This window comes from Calonectris borealis, chromosome 2 (genome assembly GCF_964195595.1).
Source record: "Calonectris borealis chromosome 2, bCalBor7.hap1.2, whole genome shotgun sequence".
NCBI classification, from domain to species: domain Eukaryota; kingdom Metazoa; phylum Chordata; class Aves; order Procellariiformes; family Procellariidae; genus Calonectris; species Calonectris borealis.
In genome coordinates this window covers 18,427,461-18,446,643 of record NC_134313.1, presented here as the reverse complement: position 1 = coordinate 18,446,643, position 19,183 = coordinate 18,427,461, and the positions used below count along the sequence as shown (strand labels likewise).

General features: G+C 32.2%; 1 protein-coding gene across 3 annotated transcripts in view; it reads right to left on the bottom strand.

Annotated features, from left to right (window-relative positions):
• Positions 1–19,183, bottom strand: part of CSMD3 (CUB and Sushi multiple domains 3) — a 796,263-nt gene that overhangs the window by 475,887 nt on the left and 301,193 nt on the right. The window contains exons 7-8 of one of the 3 annotated variants that reach the window (XM_075141259.1): positions 15,857–16,165; positions 4,389–4,466 (exon numbers count right to left, since the gene is read on the bottom strand). The exons of 1 other annotated variant lie outside the window; for it this stretch is intronic. In XM_075141259.1, coding sequence (XP_074997360.1) covers positions 4,389–4,466; positions 15,857–16,165 — 387 coding nt within the window. The remainder of the gene's footprint in view (positions 1–4,388; positions 4,467–15,856; positions 16,166–19,183) is intronic. One more of the 3 variants, XM_075141260.1, reaches the window with a different exon arrangement.

Here is a 19,183-nt window from a genome sequence, read left to right as displayed (position 1 = left end):
AAATTTGTATGTAGTGATCTAGCCCGCAGCATATTCAACTACCTCTTCATTCTTTTTTTTTCCAATGCATTATATACTTGCTCAAAAGTTTTACATTTGCAAAAGTATATCTTACATAAATAATTTAAGGCCAAAATTAATTTAATTAATTCTATTAATTAATTCTATTAATTTTGTATTTAATTTTTGAAGTTCACTGAACCAGGAGATAGCAGTTCCCTAAAAAAACATTAGCAAAAGAGGTTGGTCTGCTATTACTTGGTAAATTCATGGCCCGATAGAAGAATGTTTTTTTCAAAAATACAAGTTGACACGAAACCAAGAGATATATACTAAGGAGAAAGAGATTTTCACCTTTATTCATCTTTATTTCTGAGGAACTAGACCAATGGATTTGCAGTATTAGATTTTAATTTTCCTTTAAAGAAAAAGTTTGCATATAATTAGACTAATCACATTACATTGTAAATTGAATGTACCTGAATAAAAAAATGTACTTTCTAACATTACTTCTAAAGGGTGTTCATTAAATTTCAGCTTTTAATGAAGGACAATAACATTCAGAATACTCGGGCGTTTTCCCTTCCTTGAAATTTGTCTTTTTACACACACAGAAAGGGAAGAATTTGTTTGGTACTTCTGATGAAGTAACGTCTCAATTTAGCATGCTGCTCAGAAAACCTATCAAGCTCAGCCCTTGTCGACTGGAACCACAGTATTTCTCCTCCTCTGCCCCGAAAGAGCTGTACCATGTCCAAAGTTGTTCTAATAGCAAACAAAGTCAATCTCTGTTCATCTGCATCTCTATGCTCAGGGGACTTTTGGGCCAGGAGGGCTCTTTCCTTAGAGCCCATCCATATTACCGGGTTTCAGTCTTTTCATCCCCCAATACTTGTAGGTGTCATGAAAGCTATAGAAACCCAAGTTCCTGCTAGTGTTGGAATATAAATATCTGACAATTACAATTCCATAAACTGCATTTCACAAGGCCATCCAGTAGGAACTTGTTGGATGAGCATTTAGAATGAATTCTCTCTTTGAAATATCTGGGTGCTTTTATACAGTTCCAAAGCCTATATCAAGACGTGAGAAATTCAGAATCATCATAAGTAGGCCCGTATATATAGAAAAGACCTTAAAACTTTGGGTAGACCGTTAGGATTCACTGAGCAATGCAGAAAGGGAAAGGAAGTATACTTGAGAACAAATAGGGAGAAAGACACCTTCTCATTTTTGTGACAGTCTGTTAACTTTTCTGACATTAAACATATGTTAAAACTATAGCAGAAACTTATTCATGATGCCTGATAATAATATTAAAGAAATTAAAATAAAATTGTGCCATTTTGGGGCTGTATCCTATATCTATGCACACAGAAGAAATCCTTTACTATAAACAAAATAAAGTAAAATTATTATTTAAACAGAACTATTTCTGTTTATTGTAATTCATGTTTTAATATTTCAAAAAATTATTTTATTTTTGTAAACTATATTTCCCCATACACAGGTAATAGAGTGAATATTCACATTAAAAAGAATATTCTACTGGATTTCAAAGTACAAGAACTATTATATACTTCAATTTCTACCAAAAATGGAAGCTTGAAAATCCTATTGTTTTTTGACATCTTCTGTATGAAGTTCCATTCTTAAAAATACTTTATGAAATGGATTTTTAAATGATAAATTATGGATTTATTAAAATTCATAAATAAAAATATAAACGCTTATGTTAAAGAAAATCAATAAAATAATTACGGTGACAAAGTTAAAATAAGACATATACCACAGTAAAAATTTGGAAGAAAAAGTTATAAGTAGAAGTCATTAAACTGATTTCTGATTTGATCCCAAATCAGAAATGCACTGAAGGACAAACTTAAATCCATTCTGATTTCTGTTAAGTACTTCACGAAAAATAAATGCACATTTTATTATTTTTGTATTGATGTTATTTTTCCAGACATAATGCTTGATTTTTCAATCTACTGAAATACAGCTCTATATAGTTCCTCAGATACCTATCTACCTATCTATCTATCTATCAATCAATCAATCAATCACCTATCGTTGTTTGGTTTGCATCCCAGATATTCATATGACAATAAGAAATGAAAGGGTTTCCTGTAGTAAATTAAAGGCTCCTCTAGGGAAAGCATTAATTCATGGTCTGCTCATGAAAGCGTGAGCAAGAAATTCCAGAGTTCTAATCCAGATTGAACTAGGTCCCCCAATGATTTTTTTTGTTAATCTCAACACTTGCAAAATGAAGTGGATGCATACTTGTTTCAAAGTATATCATCATATCAAATACTATCATTCTGGCTTTACTATGTGCAAATCACCTATGCATTCGTATTGAATGTTATATACCTGGATACATTCAAAAAAAGTAAAATAGGGAAAAGACATACACATGAGAAATGTTAGATGATAATTTCTAAAGACATTGCTAATACAAGGCATAATGTAAAATAGGTATTCATTTATCTTTGTCTTATTTCCACTAACAGTGGAATGATGGCCATCTTTTTTTTTTTTTAAAGGACCCTATGTGTCATTGTAATTGCAAGTACAGATCCCCCTGAGGCCACATTGGGTATTTTATCCAAAGTCAACAGCTAAATACATAGGTTTTTCATGAAATACTGCCTCTTCAATTTCCTCAGCTACCAAAGTGACTAGCTAACCAAATGCTAGATTACAATATAAAATGTGAGTTATCTATTTATGACAACATTATGATCATTAAAGGTACAAATCATGAATGTTTTCACCTTCACTTATTATTGACTCATATAGGTAATCTACTCTGCATAACCAATAAAACAAGATACGGAAGTTCTCAGCTTTACATAGAATATCATAACATATGAAATTATATAGACTTTCAAAAATATATTGATAAATTCCATCACTAATTTCGTAACAATCACCTTTAGATAACACAAGTGTCTGGTACTCCACTATAAATATGTAATTCCTATTAACGTTTATATAGTGGCATATTTAATGATTTGTGCAAAATAAATTTGTAGAGAAACAATCTGTTTTATCAGTCACTGTACTATTCTCATTTGTATCTAGAAAAGTACAGATGGACCATCAGAGACCTCAGTGATGTACCTTACAAACACTACTGTAATTATCCTACTGTTATTTCTTGTTGTATAACCACTCTACTTTCCAGTCATCCAGTCAAAGAATACTTGTTTTTAAATATCTTGATACAAAGTTTTCAAATAAACCAGAAATGCCTTACAGAACTATTTAGGTGATGCAGTTTACAGAAAAGTTGAATATGGACATATGCTACATTATAAAAACTGAACAGAAGTGTGTTTTGCTTTATTTTTCTTACTTGGTAAATGTTAAAGGGTCTTGCTGCTTGAAGACACCTTTTTATAAAAAATCATGTCTACTATGTTGACAGTTTAAAATCTAAACCAGAAAAATGCATTAAAAGTTATGCCAATGTGCCCTGGAAAATCCTGAAAACTGAATCCATCACTGACACTTTAAACAAAAAATTAGTGCAAATGTGTCCGACTTAAGGAGATTCAAAAGCAAGTCCTTTCACTCCTGTGAAGAATAATTGAATGTAGTATAAGCAGGCATAGGCTAAGCAGTTAGTCCACCTTTATTTTAACCAATTACTTCTAAATATTTAAAATGTGGTTCTAGTCCAAAAAAGACCTCTATAAAAATGGCATGTTCTTTTGCAAAAAATATCCTCTTTAATGTATTTAGAATCATACCTGTTTAATTTATGCTAAAAAGTTGCCTGACTCCTCCTTACGAGTTAAATAGGACTCAGTCCTCTAAGATGCCAAGCACTTTCAGTTTCTATTCTCTGTAATTAAAATTGAAGGCACTAAGCATCTCCAGAATTTTTAAAATTACAGTTAGTTAATCAGTTCAAAATGGCAAAGTTAATGAAGAAAAAAAAATTCACGATGTGACCTCATGTGTGTCACTTGAAAAAAATATGTGGTTGCACATTTGTATATTAGGATAGGCTTTGGTTTGTACAGCCTTTTGCTGCTAGTACTAGTTTTCGATTAAAATAATGCATCATCTCCTGTTCACAGCTAGGATTTCAGCTGACACCTGGGAGACTGAATATTTATTTATTTGTAAATACCGCGAATTTAATGTGAAATTACTGACAAAATAACATGTCATTCTACAATGCCAGATTTATAGAAAGCCTACCTTTAGAGTAGAACCATATTTAAAAATTCACCATGCAGAATGAAGAAACAGATTTAAATCAGTTCTATTAACAGAAATACATAAACAATTTTGAAAACACGCAAACAACACAGACAGTACAAACTTCACTCTTGCACTAGAAAAAAGTAACAAAAAAGGAGTACACTCACAGATAGAAAACTTGTTGCTGTTGTCTTTCCCTGGAAACAATTTAAATCCTCTAGATTTAAAATCTATCGCCTTTTTCACTAGTTAAAAAAACAAACAAAAACACGTATCAGGCAATACAGTCTAAAATATTTCATTTCATTTGACAAATTTTATCATGGAAGTATATACAAATTACAGTACTAGATACCTCACAAGCTCATATTGTGTACATTTGGTGGAAAACAATTTACAAAAACAAGTATTGAGACCAATTTGTGCACCTGACAAAGCAAAGAAGTAAGATTTGTAACTTAATTTTTCTCCCGCGTAACCAAGAAAAAAAATTATGGCCAAAAGTGTTTATTTCATACGCACCATATAGCTGTGTAAAACATTGTCACACATTTATGGAACTTGGAAAATGAAAAGAATGATAGATATGTTTGCTCTAATACAGCTGAACAGTTGACTCTTATTTGGTATTTTTTTTGTTTTAAGAAACAGTAGAACAGTAGTGCCTATCCCCCGCTCCCTCCATTAAAAAAAAAAGAAAAAAGAGAAAAAAAGCACAGAATACTATCTTATCTGCCAATTGAAAAGTCAGAAACCTTTTAAAAAAAGATACTATGACATTTTTTATACAGCTGATTTTTTGTGAGATTTTAATTCAATTATTCTTCCCAGTGATAGAGAATTTAAAAGGAAAAAAGAGTCATCCACAACATGTTATTGAAAGCACACTGAAATCCAATATATATGCTCAGATCTGAATTCCATAAGCATCCAAGCAATACAGGACATATATTAATCCACATACATTCTGAAAAGGTTTAATTAGCAGTAGAAATGCCAACTATTTTTTGTCAACATATTTTGCCTGTTACATCAGATTTTAAAATTTACATTAAAAGTCAGTATTACATTTAGGAAAAAGACAAAACAGAGGCAACAGCTAAAAAATTACAATGTTTTAGTAACAAAAAGACCTTCTAAAAGTAATACATTGGAATACATTCTCAAGATCTATAGGCACCCAGATTACCTCCCTATTCCGAAAGTATCTCCACTAGTTGTTTTCAAAATCTACCTTAGTTATGTTCCTAGCTTTAGAACGGAAGAATAATTTTTATTCAGGAAATACTGAGATTTTATTATCTGTGTTTAGAATACACAGACAAAACAGAAATATTTTGATCATAGAAAAAATACTGCACTATTAAATTAAGCATACCAGGCTAATTTTCTGTTTTAACTACAGAGATCTGGATACAAAAAAAATGAAATACAGCCTACTGTTCTGCTGTGGGTTCTGCAGCTGGTCCTCTTTCTAGCCTGAAAATTGTTATTTGCAAAGTGTGATATGGAAGGTAGTTGGCTTCCACCTCACCCCTAAGCCCACTGCTGAACTATTTCTGCAAAAGCCCTTATTTTGGGCAGGCTTTGTGATAAAGGCAGTTAATCCACGCAAACCATGTGGCCTCAACATATTTTTGAAACAAAACTAATAAAAAGAGAGTAAAACCAAAACTTAACAGATATCAAAAGGTAAGACAGAATAAAACAAAAACAGCACAAGGAATTTTTTCTTTCAGTCATTAAACTAGGTGCCTCTATTCTCCAATACACTCTGCCAGTGAGCAATGAAACATACATAAAAATGGACCTTCTAAAAAAAATTAAATTTTAAGTATAGGTTAATTTTAGGTACATTATACTCAAGTGACTTTATAGATTAGATATATTTAAAAACTATATGAAAGAAGATGTTGTATGTTGGCTACAAGCAAATACTGCTGATGAAGACAGCAGAGATTAAAGGAACTAGGTCTAAGAGAAGCTAACCCAAGAAGATAGACAGTACATCATCAAAGAATTTTTCAGCACCTGTTAACTTCTTATACAAAAACAATGAATAGTCAAAGAAACCCTTACATGATGCATAAATACCAGAGTAGCAAAATGTTATTGATGTTATTAAATAAAAGTAATCATTACCATGCACAAGAGCAGAACAAGATTCAGGAGAAAATAGCATACTACTAAGAGAGACAATTTATAGGATAGATACAGGATGCAATGATAAATATTTTTACACTTGGGATGGAAAAGACCATACTTTCTTCTAAATACATAGAGGCTTTTATCTCAAGAGGCAAAATACAGATTTCCTTGTATATCATCACAATGTAACCTATAAACATTGCTAATGGTTGTGGGAAATATGTTATTTGCAGGAGCATAACATATCTGTTGCCACAAAATACTGTATTTTTAATTTTTTTTTTAATCCTTAATACCAGAAGCTCCCCCCCATCTCCAAAGTAATTCCATACTTTGGAATTCCAAAGTAAGTCCATAAGCAATTCTATCCTCAGTGGAATTCATGGACCCAAGAACTGTACCTTCACATAGTAGAGGCATACTGGAATAACAGTAATGCTCTCTCATCATTGTGTGAGATTTCTAAGATGCTATTTCTACATAAATATGAATGTAGGAGTATAGCTGCAAGCTTCTTTTGGCCTCCTCTGAGTATCAGCGTAAAATAACTCCTCATGAATCAGAAGAGAGACCTAGCTATTCTTCCAACACCTAATTAAAATGGGAGTGGGCTTGAATACATGATCTCAAGTGCTGGGATGGGTTTAAATACTCACATTAGGGAGACATTTGTCTTAATTTTCAGAAATCATCATCATAACACATTAAAGAACAAAGACTGGTTTGGGTTTTTTGTTTTTTTCTACTCATCCTCAAACACCTGAATGGCATATCCATAGTTTTTGTACACAAGAAACAGAGTTCACAAGACCTAAGGTGGAACTGAAAATAGTTACAAGAGTGTCTTGGTGAACATATTATTTAAAACAATCAAGAGATTTTTATAATTATTTGCATCACTTTGCCAAGGCTATTAAATACTACTAGAAAAGCAAGCAACTCAAGATCTCTGGAGAACCTTTACACTACAAGAGAAGAATTTTACTTTTAACTGGATTTTGTATGTTGATTTATTGAAGAGTAGTTTCTGAATACACTGTGAAGGAGTAGTTATAGAAATGTATTTGGTCCAAACATGCCGTCACTAAACTATGTGTCAGGCTGCATATGCATGTACATACATAAAACCAACCCCACCATCACCAAAAAATCCAACACCCAAAACACAATAAATACATTCTTTAATACTTAGTAAACTAGGCATTAGTTTGCATATGCCAATGTGGAAACCAGTGAGGAAAACAGTAACTCTTCAAAAACAGTTTTAGCCTCCTGAGAGCTACATGAGATGTGAATTTCAAGATAGAAAATTTGTTTCTACAATTTGGAAGCATCAGGGTATATAGCCATGTGAAAGATATCTATTTAAAACACTGACAACCCACAAATTCATGTCTTTATTTTAGTTATGCAACAGCATTTATGTAAAGAAATTGTCCAGCTTGTCTTGTCTATGTTTTGTAAATTTTTAAACCAAGTATAAAGTACATTTAAAATGCTGATGATTAAAATACCACATTTCTATGCAAAAAAAGTTGCAAAAAAATGCAACTCAGGTTGCATTACTACAGGGAACTATACAGAGTATTAACCATGGAAACGTGGGCCTCTTTTGACCTTATATACTTCTTTCCTTGGGTGTAGCTCAAAGCAGTTCAAACACTGAAACAGTCCCTCCCCTCTCCTGAAAGTTTTTTACATTATATTCACTACCACTCAGCTAATTGGAGATGGAGAACGATATCATAATATCAAAGCCATTATTTCAAGATTGCACGTATAGCCCGCCTTAAATGACATCTGCAGAAATATAATATTATGTGAAAAAGACAGTATTTGACTGTTCCTAAATGTTTGTATTGCGTATATATAAATGCCTATAAAACATGTTTCAGAAAATATGTAATATCTCTGGAAATAAAAGGAAGGTTTTGTGCCTCCTCACAATCTTTGTATTCTTCTGTTTCTCATCTTCGACATTTATTTAAAGTCAACTGCAAAGGATTTTATTTTGATATGATGCATTTCCATTTTAATTGTGCAACTTCTCAGGTTCATTTTTTATCCATAGACAAAAACCTATGATAATTTTCAGAGAACAGGATTATATAAGCTATGTATAATTTATACGCATTTGAAAATTTCTCATTGGGTTCTTATCTCAGTTAAAAATACACTGATGAGCCACTGAACGGAAAAACACCCTCCTCTTCTCTTGACTGAAAACTATGATTATCATGGAGCAGAACTGGAAGTTTAAATGTTACTCTGCTATGTCATTTGTCAACAAAATTGCATGTGGAACCCTCCCACTTCACACTATTTTCACTAAAATTTATAAAAATATTTTACTACCTTAGGTAAGTTCCAATTAATATAAAGAACAACCTTGTATAATAAAATAATGCAAAAATGTGCCAAACTATGTAAAATCAGTCAGAAAATGTATTGATAAAACAGAATTATTTTTATACAGGTTACAGGTATATATATAGGTTATTCCATGTATCGGTATTGAATTAAGAAGGATGAGGAAATATAGTTAGTTTACACAGATGGTCTTTAAAATCATCAAAATTACAGTTTTTCTACAGTATTCTACATTATATGTATCTCAAAATTCTCTAATTTGGAAAAAGAATTATTTAAAAGAAAGCAAGTGTGGTTAATATGTATATTTTTAAAGTAAGGTATATTTGCTCTAATGATAAATTGGTTTTTATATTCTAATGACAATGTATTTGATTTATACCAACATATTGTGGTCAAAATAAGAAAACCTGGATTACTGAGAGAAAATAATAGTGACACAACACATCAGAAGACAAATATTAATTATAGATGTAAACATGTATAATTTGATAGGCAGGTATAAGGAGCAATAATTGAATTAAAACATTAACACAACTCACTTCTTGAAATCAGTGTGACTGATTTTCTTTTTCCCTTTCTTCCTTCTAATCACACTGGACTTGACTATTGGATGAAAAGTGATCTCCTTTCCTATGACTTCTTTGAAGTGGGAAGATGTCAAGAAGCTTAAGTCATTATTATCAGCTTTTCTCTAATAAAAAATCTTTAAATTAACAAACCATGGGCTATAGAGTTCATCCACCAAACAGAACGTATCTATGTGACTCATTGCACATATTAAACAGGTATTTCCAAAAGTATTATGAAATATTAAACAAGTATGGTTCAATGATTAAATGCTTGAGTGCTAAATTACATCTGTGTTATGCTAATAAGCATTTCTTGGAACTTTTAAAATTATTTTGATTTTAAAAATACACAAATCTTCTTATATACAAATATTCTTATATACAAATATTCTTATATAAATATAAGAACATAAGAATCTCACTGCAAAATATATTGACTTTCTTCAGACTTCCATCTTTGTAGTTCTGGGTTTCACTGATAACAAAAAAAGCCCCCAACAAAAAAAACTGAGGACATATGCACATTGATTTCCTACTCAACTCTTAAAAATCTTTAACAGCTCTTCTAAAAACCTCTCCTTCCCTGCTCCTCCTTTCCTCTTCCTGCTTCTAAGTAAACCTCATAAAAATTAGGATATATGAATATATTTTCTAACAAATCCTTAAAAAGTTTACATCAAATAATCCCAAAGCAGTGCTCTATCATTCACTGAATATTTAAAAAAAAATCTAAATAATTAAATAACTTTTTCTCAAACGTTACATTAGCATTCGATTAAATCCTCGTAACAAATCTTAAAAATCTTCAAAAATCTGTAAAAAAATCTTCTTGCCTCCTACCATCATAAATTCTCCTGTAACACACAGCAAAAAGAAATGCTGGTTTAATGGGGAACACCCAGTAGCAAGTTTTTTTCTCCCTGATTCATTTTTTCCTGGCTATTACTAAGATACTACATAAAGTCAGATATCAAAAAGCGTAACAGAAGGTGTGATAGGTAAGTGTTCTTAAAGAATAAAGGGGAAAGGATAGAGAAACGATAAAGGCTTTATAAGAAAGTCAGAAAAAAATAGAGAAGACATAGAGAAAGAAAAGAGAATGGAGCTATCAGTAAAATGAATAACAGTTTGAAAACAAATAGCTAAATAAAATTATCAAAACATATCTATACTTTAATCCTCAAACTGAGAAAATATGGTTAAAAATTTGCAAACGCTTGGTGACATTTCTGCTCTTTAGAAGGAGAATAGAAGTTCAGAGTAGTGAAATGTCTTGGAATCTAAAGTTCTCTTGAAAATAAATGGGATTTAAGATCCTAAGGAAAGCATTCAGTCACACTAAGATTTCCTGGTAGTTTGAGTTTGAGAAGCAATTTTTTTTTCTCCAACTTCTATATCTGTTTCAGACTGATTTTTTTCTATATTTCATTTATGAATTATGAACTATACCAGTGGTCTTGTTACATTGCTTGCATCTTGTACTCAGTTGTGTCTATAGAACAGAGGTCTTACTTTAGAATTTCCTTTGGGATGGATATTGTCTTAGAATGCATGACTTCTTAGTGGAATACTAAAATCAATTAAGTCTTAAAAATAATTTCAATCTTTTCTTCTTTGTGACTTTCTTGGTGCATATAGTTATATACCTGCCAAAACTCTCAATATTCTTTGCAAATATTCAGTTCATTGGAAAAAAGCAGAATACTTTATTTCTTCATTTTTCAATGTAAGAAGTTAAACCACTGTTCAATTGCCTCCACTGATCATGACTGCTGAATAAAAAAACTATAGCCAAATATTATGGCTCTTCCTTGAAAAAGAGAAAAGGATGGCTACTATAAATTGTTTATACTAAGTTTGTCTTATGTGATAGGAGTTAATTCTTATTTCTTTCTGGGGTAGAAGCCCAGGTTCATTACAATGAAGAACAAAACTCCATTGACTTGATTGGAGATATTTCATTTTCAATCCACTTCGTACTCCTTCAGTAGAATTAAGGAGTCTTTCAAAAATTTTTACACTTTGTAAAACTATTTAAATTCACTTTGTGGTCATTTTAAAACCCCCAGAGGTGTAATATCATGTCAGCAAAAGTGAGAATCAGACTTCATTACGTTTGGCACTGATAGATTAAGGATTCTTCTCAATTATATGAGAGAATAGAAACCTCTGCTGTATCAACATCATCAGCTTTCATGTTTATTTTATTCTTTCTTTGCTTCTATCTTAAGATTTATTTAGAAATCCTTGTACTCCTTGTTCTCTATTGCCACTGAAACCAGAAGTAAGATTCCCATTATTCTGGGGGGTATATAAGAAGCATGTATACTTTCATATTAAAACGAACATGAATAGAATAGAATAGAACAGAGTAGAGTAGGGTAGAGTAGAGTAGGATAGGATAGGATAGGATAGGATAGGATAGGATAGGATAGGATAGGATAGGATAGGATAGGATAGGATAGGACAGGACAGGACTATTTCGGTTGGAAGGGACCTACACCGATCTAGTCCAACAGCCTGACCAATTCAAGGCTGACCAAAAGTTTAAAGCATATTATTAAGGATAGTATCTTTAGACAGTACAAGTATGCTATAAAAGCACTCACAAGAAAAGTTCTCAAATATCTCTCATGATGTTTGCATATACTGAAATAAAAATTCCTCAGCCTTAAGAAAGGATGCAGTTGATATGAATTATAAAACAATTCAATAGCACTAACAGCATTACTAAACTCTGAATTCTTAGTGTATGAAACACAGACAGTAGAAAAGACCAAAAATGTCAGATTGTCCTCTATTAATGTAGTTATGATCAAGCTAACAGTACTTAAATACTTAAACAGAAAATAAACAAGGGAAAAAAATCACATTTAATTTCCTTCCTGATTTCACATCTGAAGAATACAGATCATATTAGAAACTGTGATTGTAGTATCCACGTGAATTGCTACTGAATGCTTGGCATTTGAAGCTTCTAGATTTAACTGAACGAAAGCAGTTAGGGACCTCCTTTTTCCCCCCCCTACTTCTGAATAGAGGAAGAGATACACTTTCCTGAGTCTGAGTGCTTGGTTTCATTAGAACTCAGGACCCAAAAGATGCTATGTTTCTCTTCCAGCTATCATATCTAAATACATTTTTCATTAGCCTATCAAGCTGCATCTGGAAAGTAAGCTTTTCACCCTTCACCTACTCCCTCCTTCTACCAGAAGGCTTCATCGTTCCAATAACAAGAACTCTTCTCACTCCTCTCCCTAATGTATCTATTTATATATTATATACTCATTTGTCCTTATTTAAGTTCTCCACATACTCGCATTCACTTCCTGAAACATTTATCCTTTCATCCTGTCTTGCATTTTCTTTTGTAAGGTGGGATGATCAGAACAACGTAACACCATTATAGTTCTTTTATTCATCTGATTCAGTCTGAATTCTTTTTGATGAAGGAACTATGTACAGTATTCCTCATGAGAGCTCACTGCGGTCTTATAAAATGATACTTATACTTCCCTACCTCTAATGGAAGTATTTCACCAAATGCGTCTAGGGTTCTTTTTTCCTCTCTTAAATAGTCAGAACACAAAGTCTTCTCCTCTTCTGTGATTTCCAACTAATAAGCTTAGAGAAGAAGTTCTTCAGCCAGCCTTTGACACAACCTACAATTATTGGTGAAGTCCAGACAGTAAGTGTGGTAGACTAATTTACACCTAACAGTTTAATTTTAGATAGAGACCTCTAGTTCTCTCTATGCGTCTCTTTCATACATACACTTCAAAAAATATCAGTTTAGGAAATAAAACAGTATTGTTACTGTTTACTTATTCTAAAAGATCTTATTCACAGAACAATCCTATGGAAGCCAACAGTACGACTCTTATTCCGTAGTTATCATTTTGTATCAATGCTAACGTATCATAAAACAACACTATTCTGATCTCACTACCAATATTCTCAAAAAAGCCTACAGTGAAGACTACATGTACAGCACATTTTTACCATTTTAAATATACACATATATGATATAGCAGGTTTTAGTAAATTATATTTAATATATTAAATTTTATCTTTTCAAGTATTAATTAATTTGCATAGATTTGGGAGCATAATTCTTCAGTTATGAGCAAGAGCACAGGAAACAATATATTTCCAAAGTAAAAACTAATTTTTAATATCTATTAAATAGAGAAAAAATTAAAAAAGGAATTTATGTAAACTTCTTAAGTAGCTCTTAAGTAGTTCCATAGTAATTTAATATGCAGGGCAAGACAAGTAGTTTTTATACTTTTGTGCATATCTCATTGTCAAAGAAAGGCTAAAATACTTCAACAGAAACATACAGGAAACTCCATAGAAACACCTGTGGAATATCTTCCCATAATGGAAGTTGCTTCAAGTCAATTAACAATAGTCTCACATTCACAAACATTCCTTCAAAATATCTCTGTGTCTTCGTAATGAGGAATATTTCATGGAAGACCATTACAGGTTATTTAATCAGGGTCAATTTGATATGTTTTCATGGTTATTATAAGTATGCTATCAAATATTGGTGTTTGCCAAGCAAAAATGGTAATTTTTTATTCAGTATATGAATACCCACTCTAATAGCATACACATGTATACTGTTCTGTGGGTATGAAACTAAAAAAATATTTAAAAGATTTTGTATAAAGAATGCTAGCAAAATCAAGACTTTAAATGTTGTATGAGGGAATAAACTGCACACAGAACTAGGTATAGGCTTTCTTCTCCAGTAAGGTCTATACAAGAATGATTTAATCTGTATGTGGGCTGTGATACCTTTTAGTACCTGTGGTACTACTTTAATATGTGACAAATAAGCACTGTAACATTATTTTAGCAGTATCTTGGTCTCTAATTTTTTCTTTTTTTTTTAATAATGTAAGGTTTAGCACTTGAATATGACAAAGTAATTCAGAAGTATCTGCCTTACGTATATCTTATATTAAAGGATAGGTTAGAGAAGAAAAGGACAGTGAAAAAACAGTGGAGAGGACATTGTAGTGTAATGATTACAAAGAGGAGGTGGAAGAAACTGTATGTATATCACAATTACTGCCAAATTTAACTGCCAAATTAGTACACTCTCACATCTTTAAATTATAAGAGATTATTACAGGCCCTCAGATACTGAAAATAAGCCTGCTTTTTTTAACTTGACCAAAGATGTTCTGAAGTGAATGCATAGCCACACAATTAGTAAAAACCAAACTCTATTAATTAATTTATACAAGTTGATAACCATGAAAATACTTCAGATTTATACTTAAATTAATAAAAATGAAACATAAATAGCTGTTTAATTATTTCTGTTTAATATGCAAACCAAATACAGTGCTTGTTTTTCAGTTATCCTACTTAAATTACATGTTTTAGAATTCTGTAGAACTGCACCTCTGCTGTTTCAATAGGAGTTAGTAAATGAGGCTACAAGAACTTATACTAGGTGACTATCTGATCCAGTAAGACAACAGATTCCATCCTAAAGTTGTCTTTACAAAATATCAACCATATAATGAGACTTCTACAAATTGCTTGTGCTATAAAAGATGTTCCTCCTCCCTATATTTGTATTTGTAAATTCTTAATGAACAATCGATTAACATGAAACAATGGATTAGCACACAATAAAAATTAAAAATATATAATAAGTAGTATTCAACAACATTAACCTGCAAAATTAAGCTGCTCCTTCCCTAAACTTGTGTATCTCTAAAAACACACCACATGCAATTTGTTTCTGAATGTCTATGCTGGTTAAATTAAGACATTCCAGCATTGCTGTTTCTCAGCCTCATGTTTCAGATATTGTCATTTACCTTTTAACACAATAAATAATGCTTTGTTTATACTCCAAATGTTGTTCATTATTAGTATTTTAGCATGTGGATTAAATCAGCTGAATATAGGAACATATTAAATCTTTAGCTTTGCTACTTTAATACTTGCAACTGGATTCCCTAGTGTTCTAAAATTTGCTTCATTCCTTGATTTCATGTTTGGTAAAATAAAAATGTACAGATGTTTTAAAAAGTCAAAAATTTGCTGAAGATTTAAGCAGAAAGGAGTTGATTACAACTGCATCACTGATTAGTTTAGAACAAAGCAGCTATGTATAAAGTACATTTTTTATGCTATAGTTGATTATGTCTAAACATATATGCAGAATAGATTAATATTTTCATCTCAATTCTCTAAACTTTCATCAGATCTCACTTACACTAGGCTTGATAGTGAAATATAATAATATAAGCTATAAAGTGGCATCAAAAGAAAATTCTTTATCTTTCCCTCTTGTCTTTTTATAAACCAAATTAATTTAAATTACTATGACAATATTATTATTAATTTCATTTTTCCATCTGGATGCCCCCCTAGAACTCAATTTTAAGCAGATTTAATCCCTTTCCCATTTGGTTCAATTACATTTCCTGAATGGATACCTGACCTTTCACTGTTAATTTATATAAAATATTTTTCCGTAACTACATGGGCACAAGTAAAATAATATCCAATACCTCTATGAGTAACAACTGCAAGTTCTTTAGTTCTTTTTATCTGCTCAGCATTTCTTGGTTGTCTTCTTGTGCTTTGTAAATTTGCTTGATGAAGGAAGAGTGGTTCCTTGGAAGTGGCCGACTCCAGAATTGATTTTCTTATATTCATAGCTTGCACTTGTTGCTCTTCAGAAGGTTGTATATAGGTGATCACTGCACTGGATACAGCAACATCAGCAGATGTGCTAGCAACAGTAAGAGCACCAGTAGTGGCCGCAATATGCTCCTCTAACTCACCAGTGGAGGCAGTTTTGATCAAAGTGGAAGAACCTGTGGGACACATAGTAGCACTGGATGCTAACTTTTTCTTTTGAATTGTGTTTTCCTGATCAACCTAAGAGATTAAATTACCCTCTGTTTAACATAGTAAAGAAAACTGACATGAAAAAAGGAAAGTCGATATGCTTTATTTAAAAATTTGAAGTAATCAGAACATTTTTAATGCTAGTGAACATTTTGTAATTATAATGATACTACATGTTTAGTTTTAAATGTCCTCAAAAACTTACAGTATAAACTTTTGTAGCAGTCAGAATGACAGCACATAATTTCCACCCCTGCAAATTCAATCCTGAAATCAGCATGGCTAGAGCAAAATATACAGCTATATTATTAAAAGGGACCCCACCCTATTGAGGAGTGATACAGCAGCATTATATAATAACCTAGGTAGTAGGTGAAGCTTCCATACTTCAACTGCTAATAAGGCTGCCAAATATGTTCAGACATTTGATTCTTTTCATCAAAGCTTGACAGAGCTCTAAAAGCTCATTTAGACTTGATACAAGGCCAAGGGTAGATGGATAGTAAAAGGTACACGTTTAAACAAAACATCTAAGCATAATTATCTATACTTGATATTGGACAAGGCTGCATCTGTAATTCTTTTTTTGCTCTCTGATTCCTGCAATAGGCCAGATTATTTTACTCAAAAAGCCCACCCACAAAATGTTTGATGAGTTAAAAAATTGTCCATGCACTGCTTGTGAAAATATTAAGTTAACACTTCAAATATATAACCCATGTGGGAATTTTTAATATTTTATTAACCTTTTCATCCTTCCCCATTCCCCAGATTTGGCTGCAAATGTTTGGAGGCCAAGTCTCTCATCTGTGAGCATTTAGAACATCTAACACAGTAACAACTCCATCTTGACTGGAACGAATAAATGACTGGGCAATGCATAATAAAATTCATAATAACAAATTAACATAAACAAAGTTGATGTAGCATGAACTATGTTATACTAGTATCTTTAAAACATTGCTTTTTTATTCCATAATAATGATTAAGGGACTCTTGAACAGTCATTCAAACAATAATATTCCACGCTTCTTTTACTTCTGAGCTGTCCTCTCACACAGACTTTGAGATTTGTCCTTTAAGTGTAATGGGTGATGACAGGATGGAAACAAACCAGAGATTCTGCACTGTTAGAAGAACCTATACACTAGAAAATGGAAATAAGACTCTCAGAGGAACTGAGCAGTATATAGCACCTTTCATGCACAAGGTATATCAAATCTCTTGACAGAATTATCAAATGTACTGCATAAATAAATGGAACAGATCCTAATGTCAAAAATACTCAGTCTTGCTAATAATGTCTCTTTTGTTTACTGCAGAAATTCTAGGCTGAAAATGTTTTATTTTGCTATACTATTAAAAAGATACTACCATAACAGAATACTTAAGCATTATACAGACAACTAATAGGGCTACTCTGGATACATATTTTTTTTGCTATCTTACATTTAATGTCTTAATATCTGTTCTGCAGTACAGCACTTCTAAATCATACAGTGGTGGTTCTCCCTGCAAAACTAAACAATCTTAAAAGCACCAGGTAAGACTCCAGGTTTACGTGTCAGAGACTGAACCAAAAACTACTTACTGTCCTATGATGACAGTGGTATAAGTAACTAAAATAGACCTAGACATGTTTTATTCTTTATTTCAGAATAAAAAAAGAAAATTGTCACAACAAAGACTAATACCAAAAGACTAGACTAGTTATGATTCAGGATACAATACATTTTGACAGACTGGTATCAAGCTTAAAACACAGAAAACACAAGTGCATGGTCAAGGGATATTTTGGAACAGGATAATGTTGATTGAAACAAAGAAAATTTATTGCATGTTACATAACCACTACTACTAAAACAAAATCTATGTGGATGCATCTTTATCAGGCAAGCAAAGGTACAAGAATAGGCAGTTACCTGCTCCCAATATCAAGCTCAAAGCAAAATTATATTCAGAATCGCAGTCAAATGGCATGTTATTTCCTAGCGCCTTAAAGATGCACAGCACTTTACATGAAAACAAGTTAAGAGAAAGTTCATCTCAAAAGAAAAAAGCAATAAAAATTATGCTTACTTAAAGCTTCAAAGCTTATACATTAGAAAGTACTGTACTACTTTGATACAGAGACAACTTTCAAGCAAAACACCTAACTTGTTAGGCTTCCACATCCACTTACACCGCAAAAAAGAACTCATGCAGAAGATCAATAAAAGGTAAACAGCGTGTGTGATTTACATGGAAGATTTTAAGACAAAATAAATGTTAGGTATAAACAATCTGGTAAGTATCAGCTACCTCATGGAATAGATGCATTCGTGTTTGCTTAAATATCATTTGTAATCTGTAAAAGCATGAACTTTGGTGTCTTAGTATTCTATGAAAACAGATTTAGAGCAATTGAAACACCTATGTTGTATGGGCAATGTAACGCTCTCCACTTCAGTCATCTGCAGTCAAATATGATATTTCAGTTTGTCAAAGAGGCTATTTTAAAAATTGTAATTGCCTATGTGATACAAAAAAAAAACACCCCACATATTGTTTTCCCTTAATATTCTGGTTAAAGAAAAAAAATTTTTAAAAAAGTCAAACTCACAATGAAAAATGGTACAAGAAGGAAGAAAGGAAGACTGATTCCTGCTTTTTGGATAAAGTTTAAACCAACAATTTTCAGTCAGCTGAAGTCAACTCAGAGGTAGGTCATCACTTTGAATTCGCAATTCCCAACTGAGAAAATTTGAGGCTTGAGGAACTGCCAGGCTGCAGCATGGGAGGAAGCAATAAGGATGTGGAGGCAAGAAAGAGTAACTGCTGCTGGGGGCATGGGTTCACAAAGAAAGGGAACCCGACCAGCCCAGACTAAAGCAGTCTGAGACCTACTAGACTGGACAACAATCTCTCCAAGTGAATCCCTGTGGACGGAGAACAGATTAAAATCAGTAAAACTGAGGACCTTTCATGTGTCAAATTAGACTGCT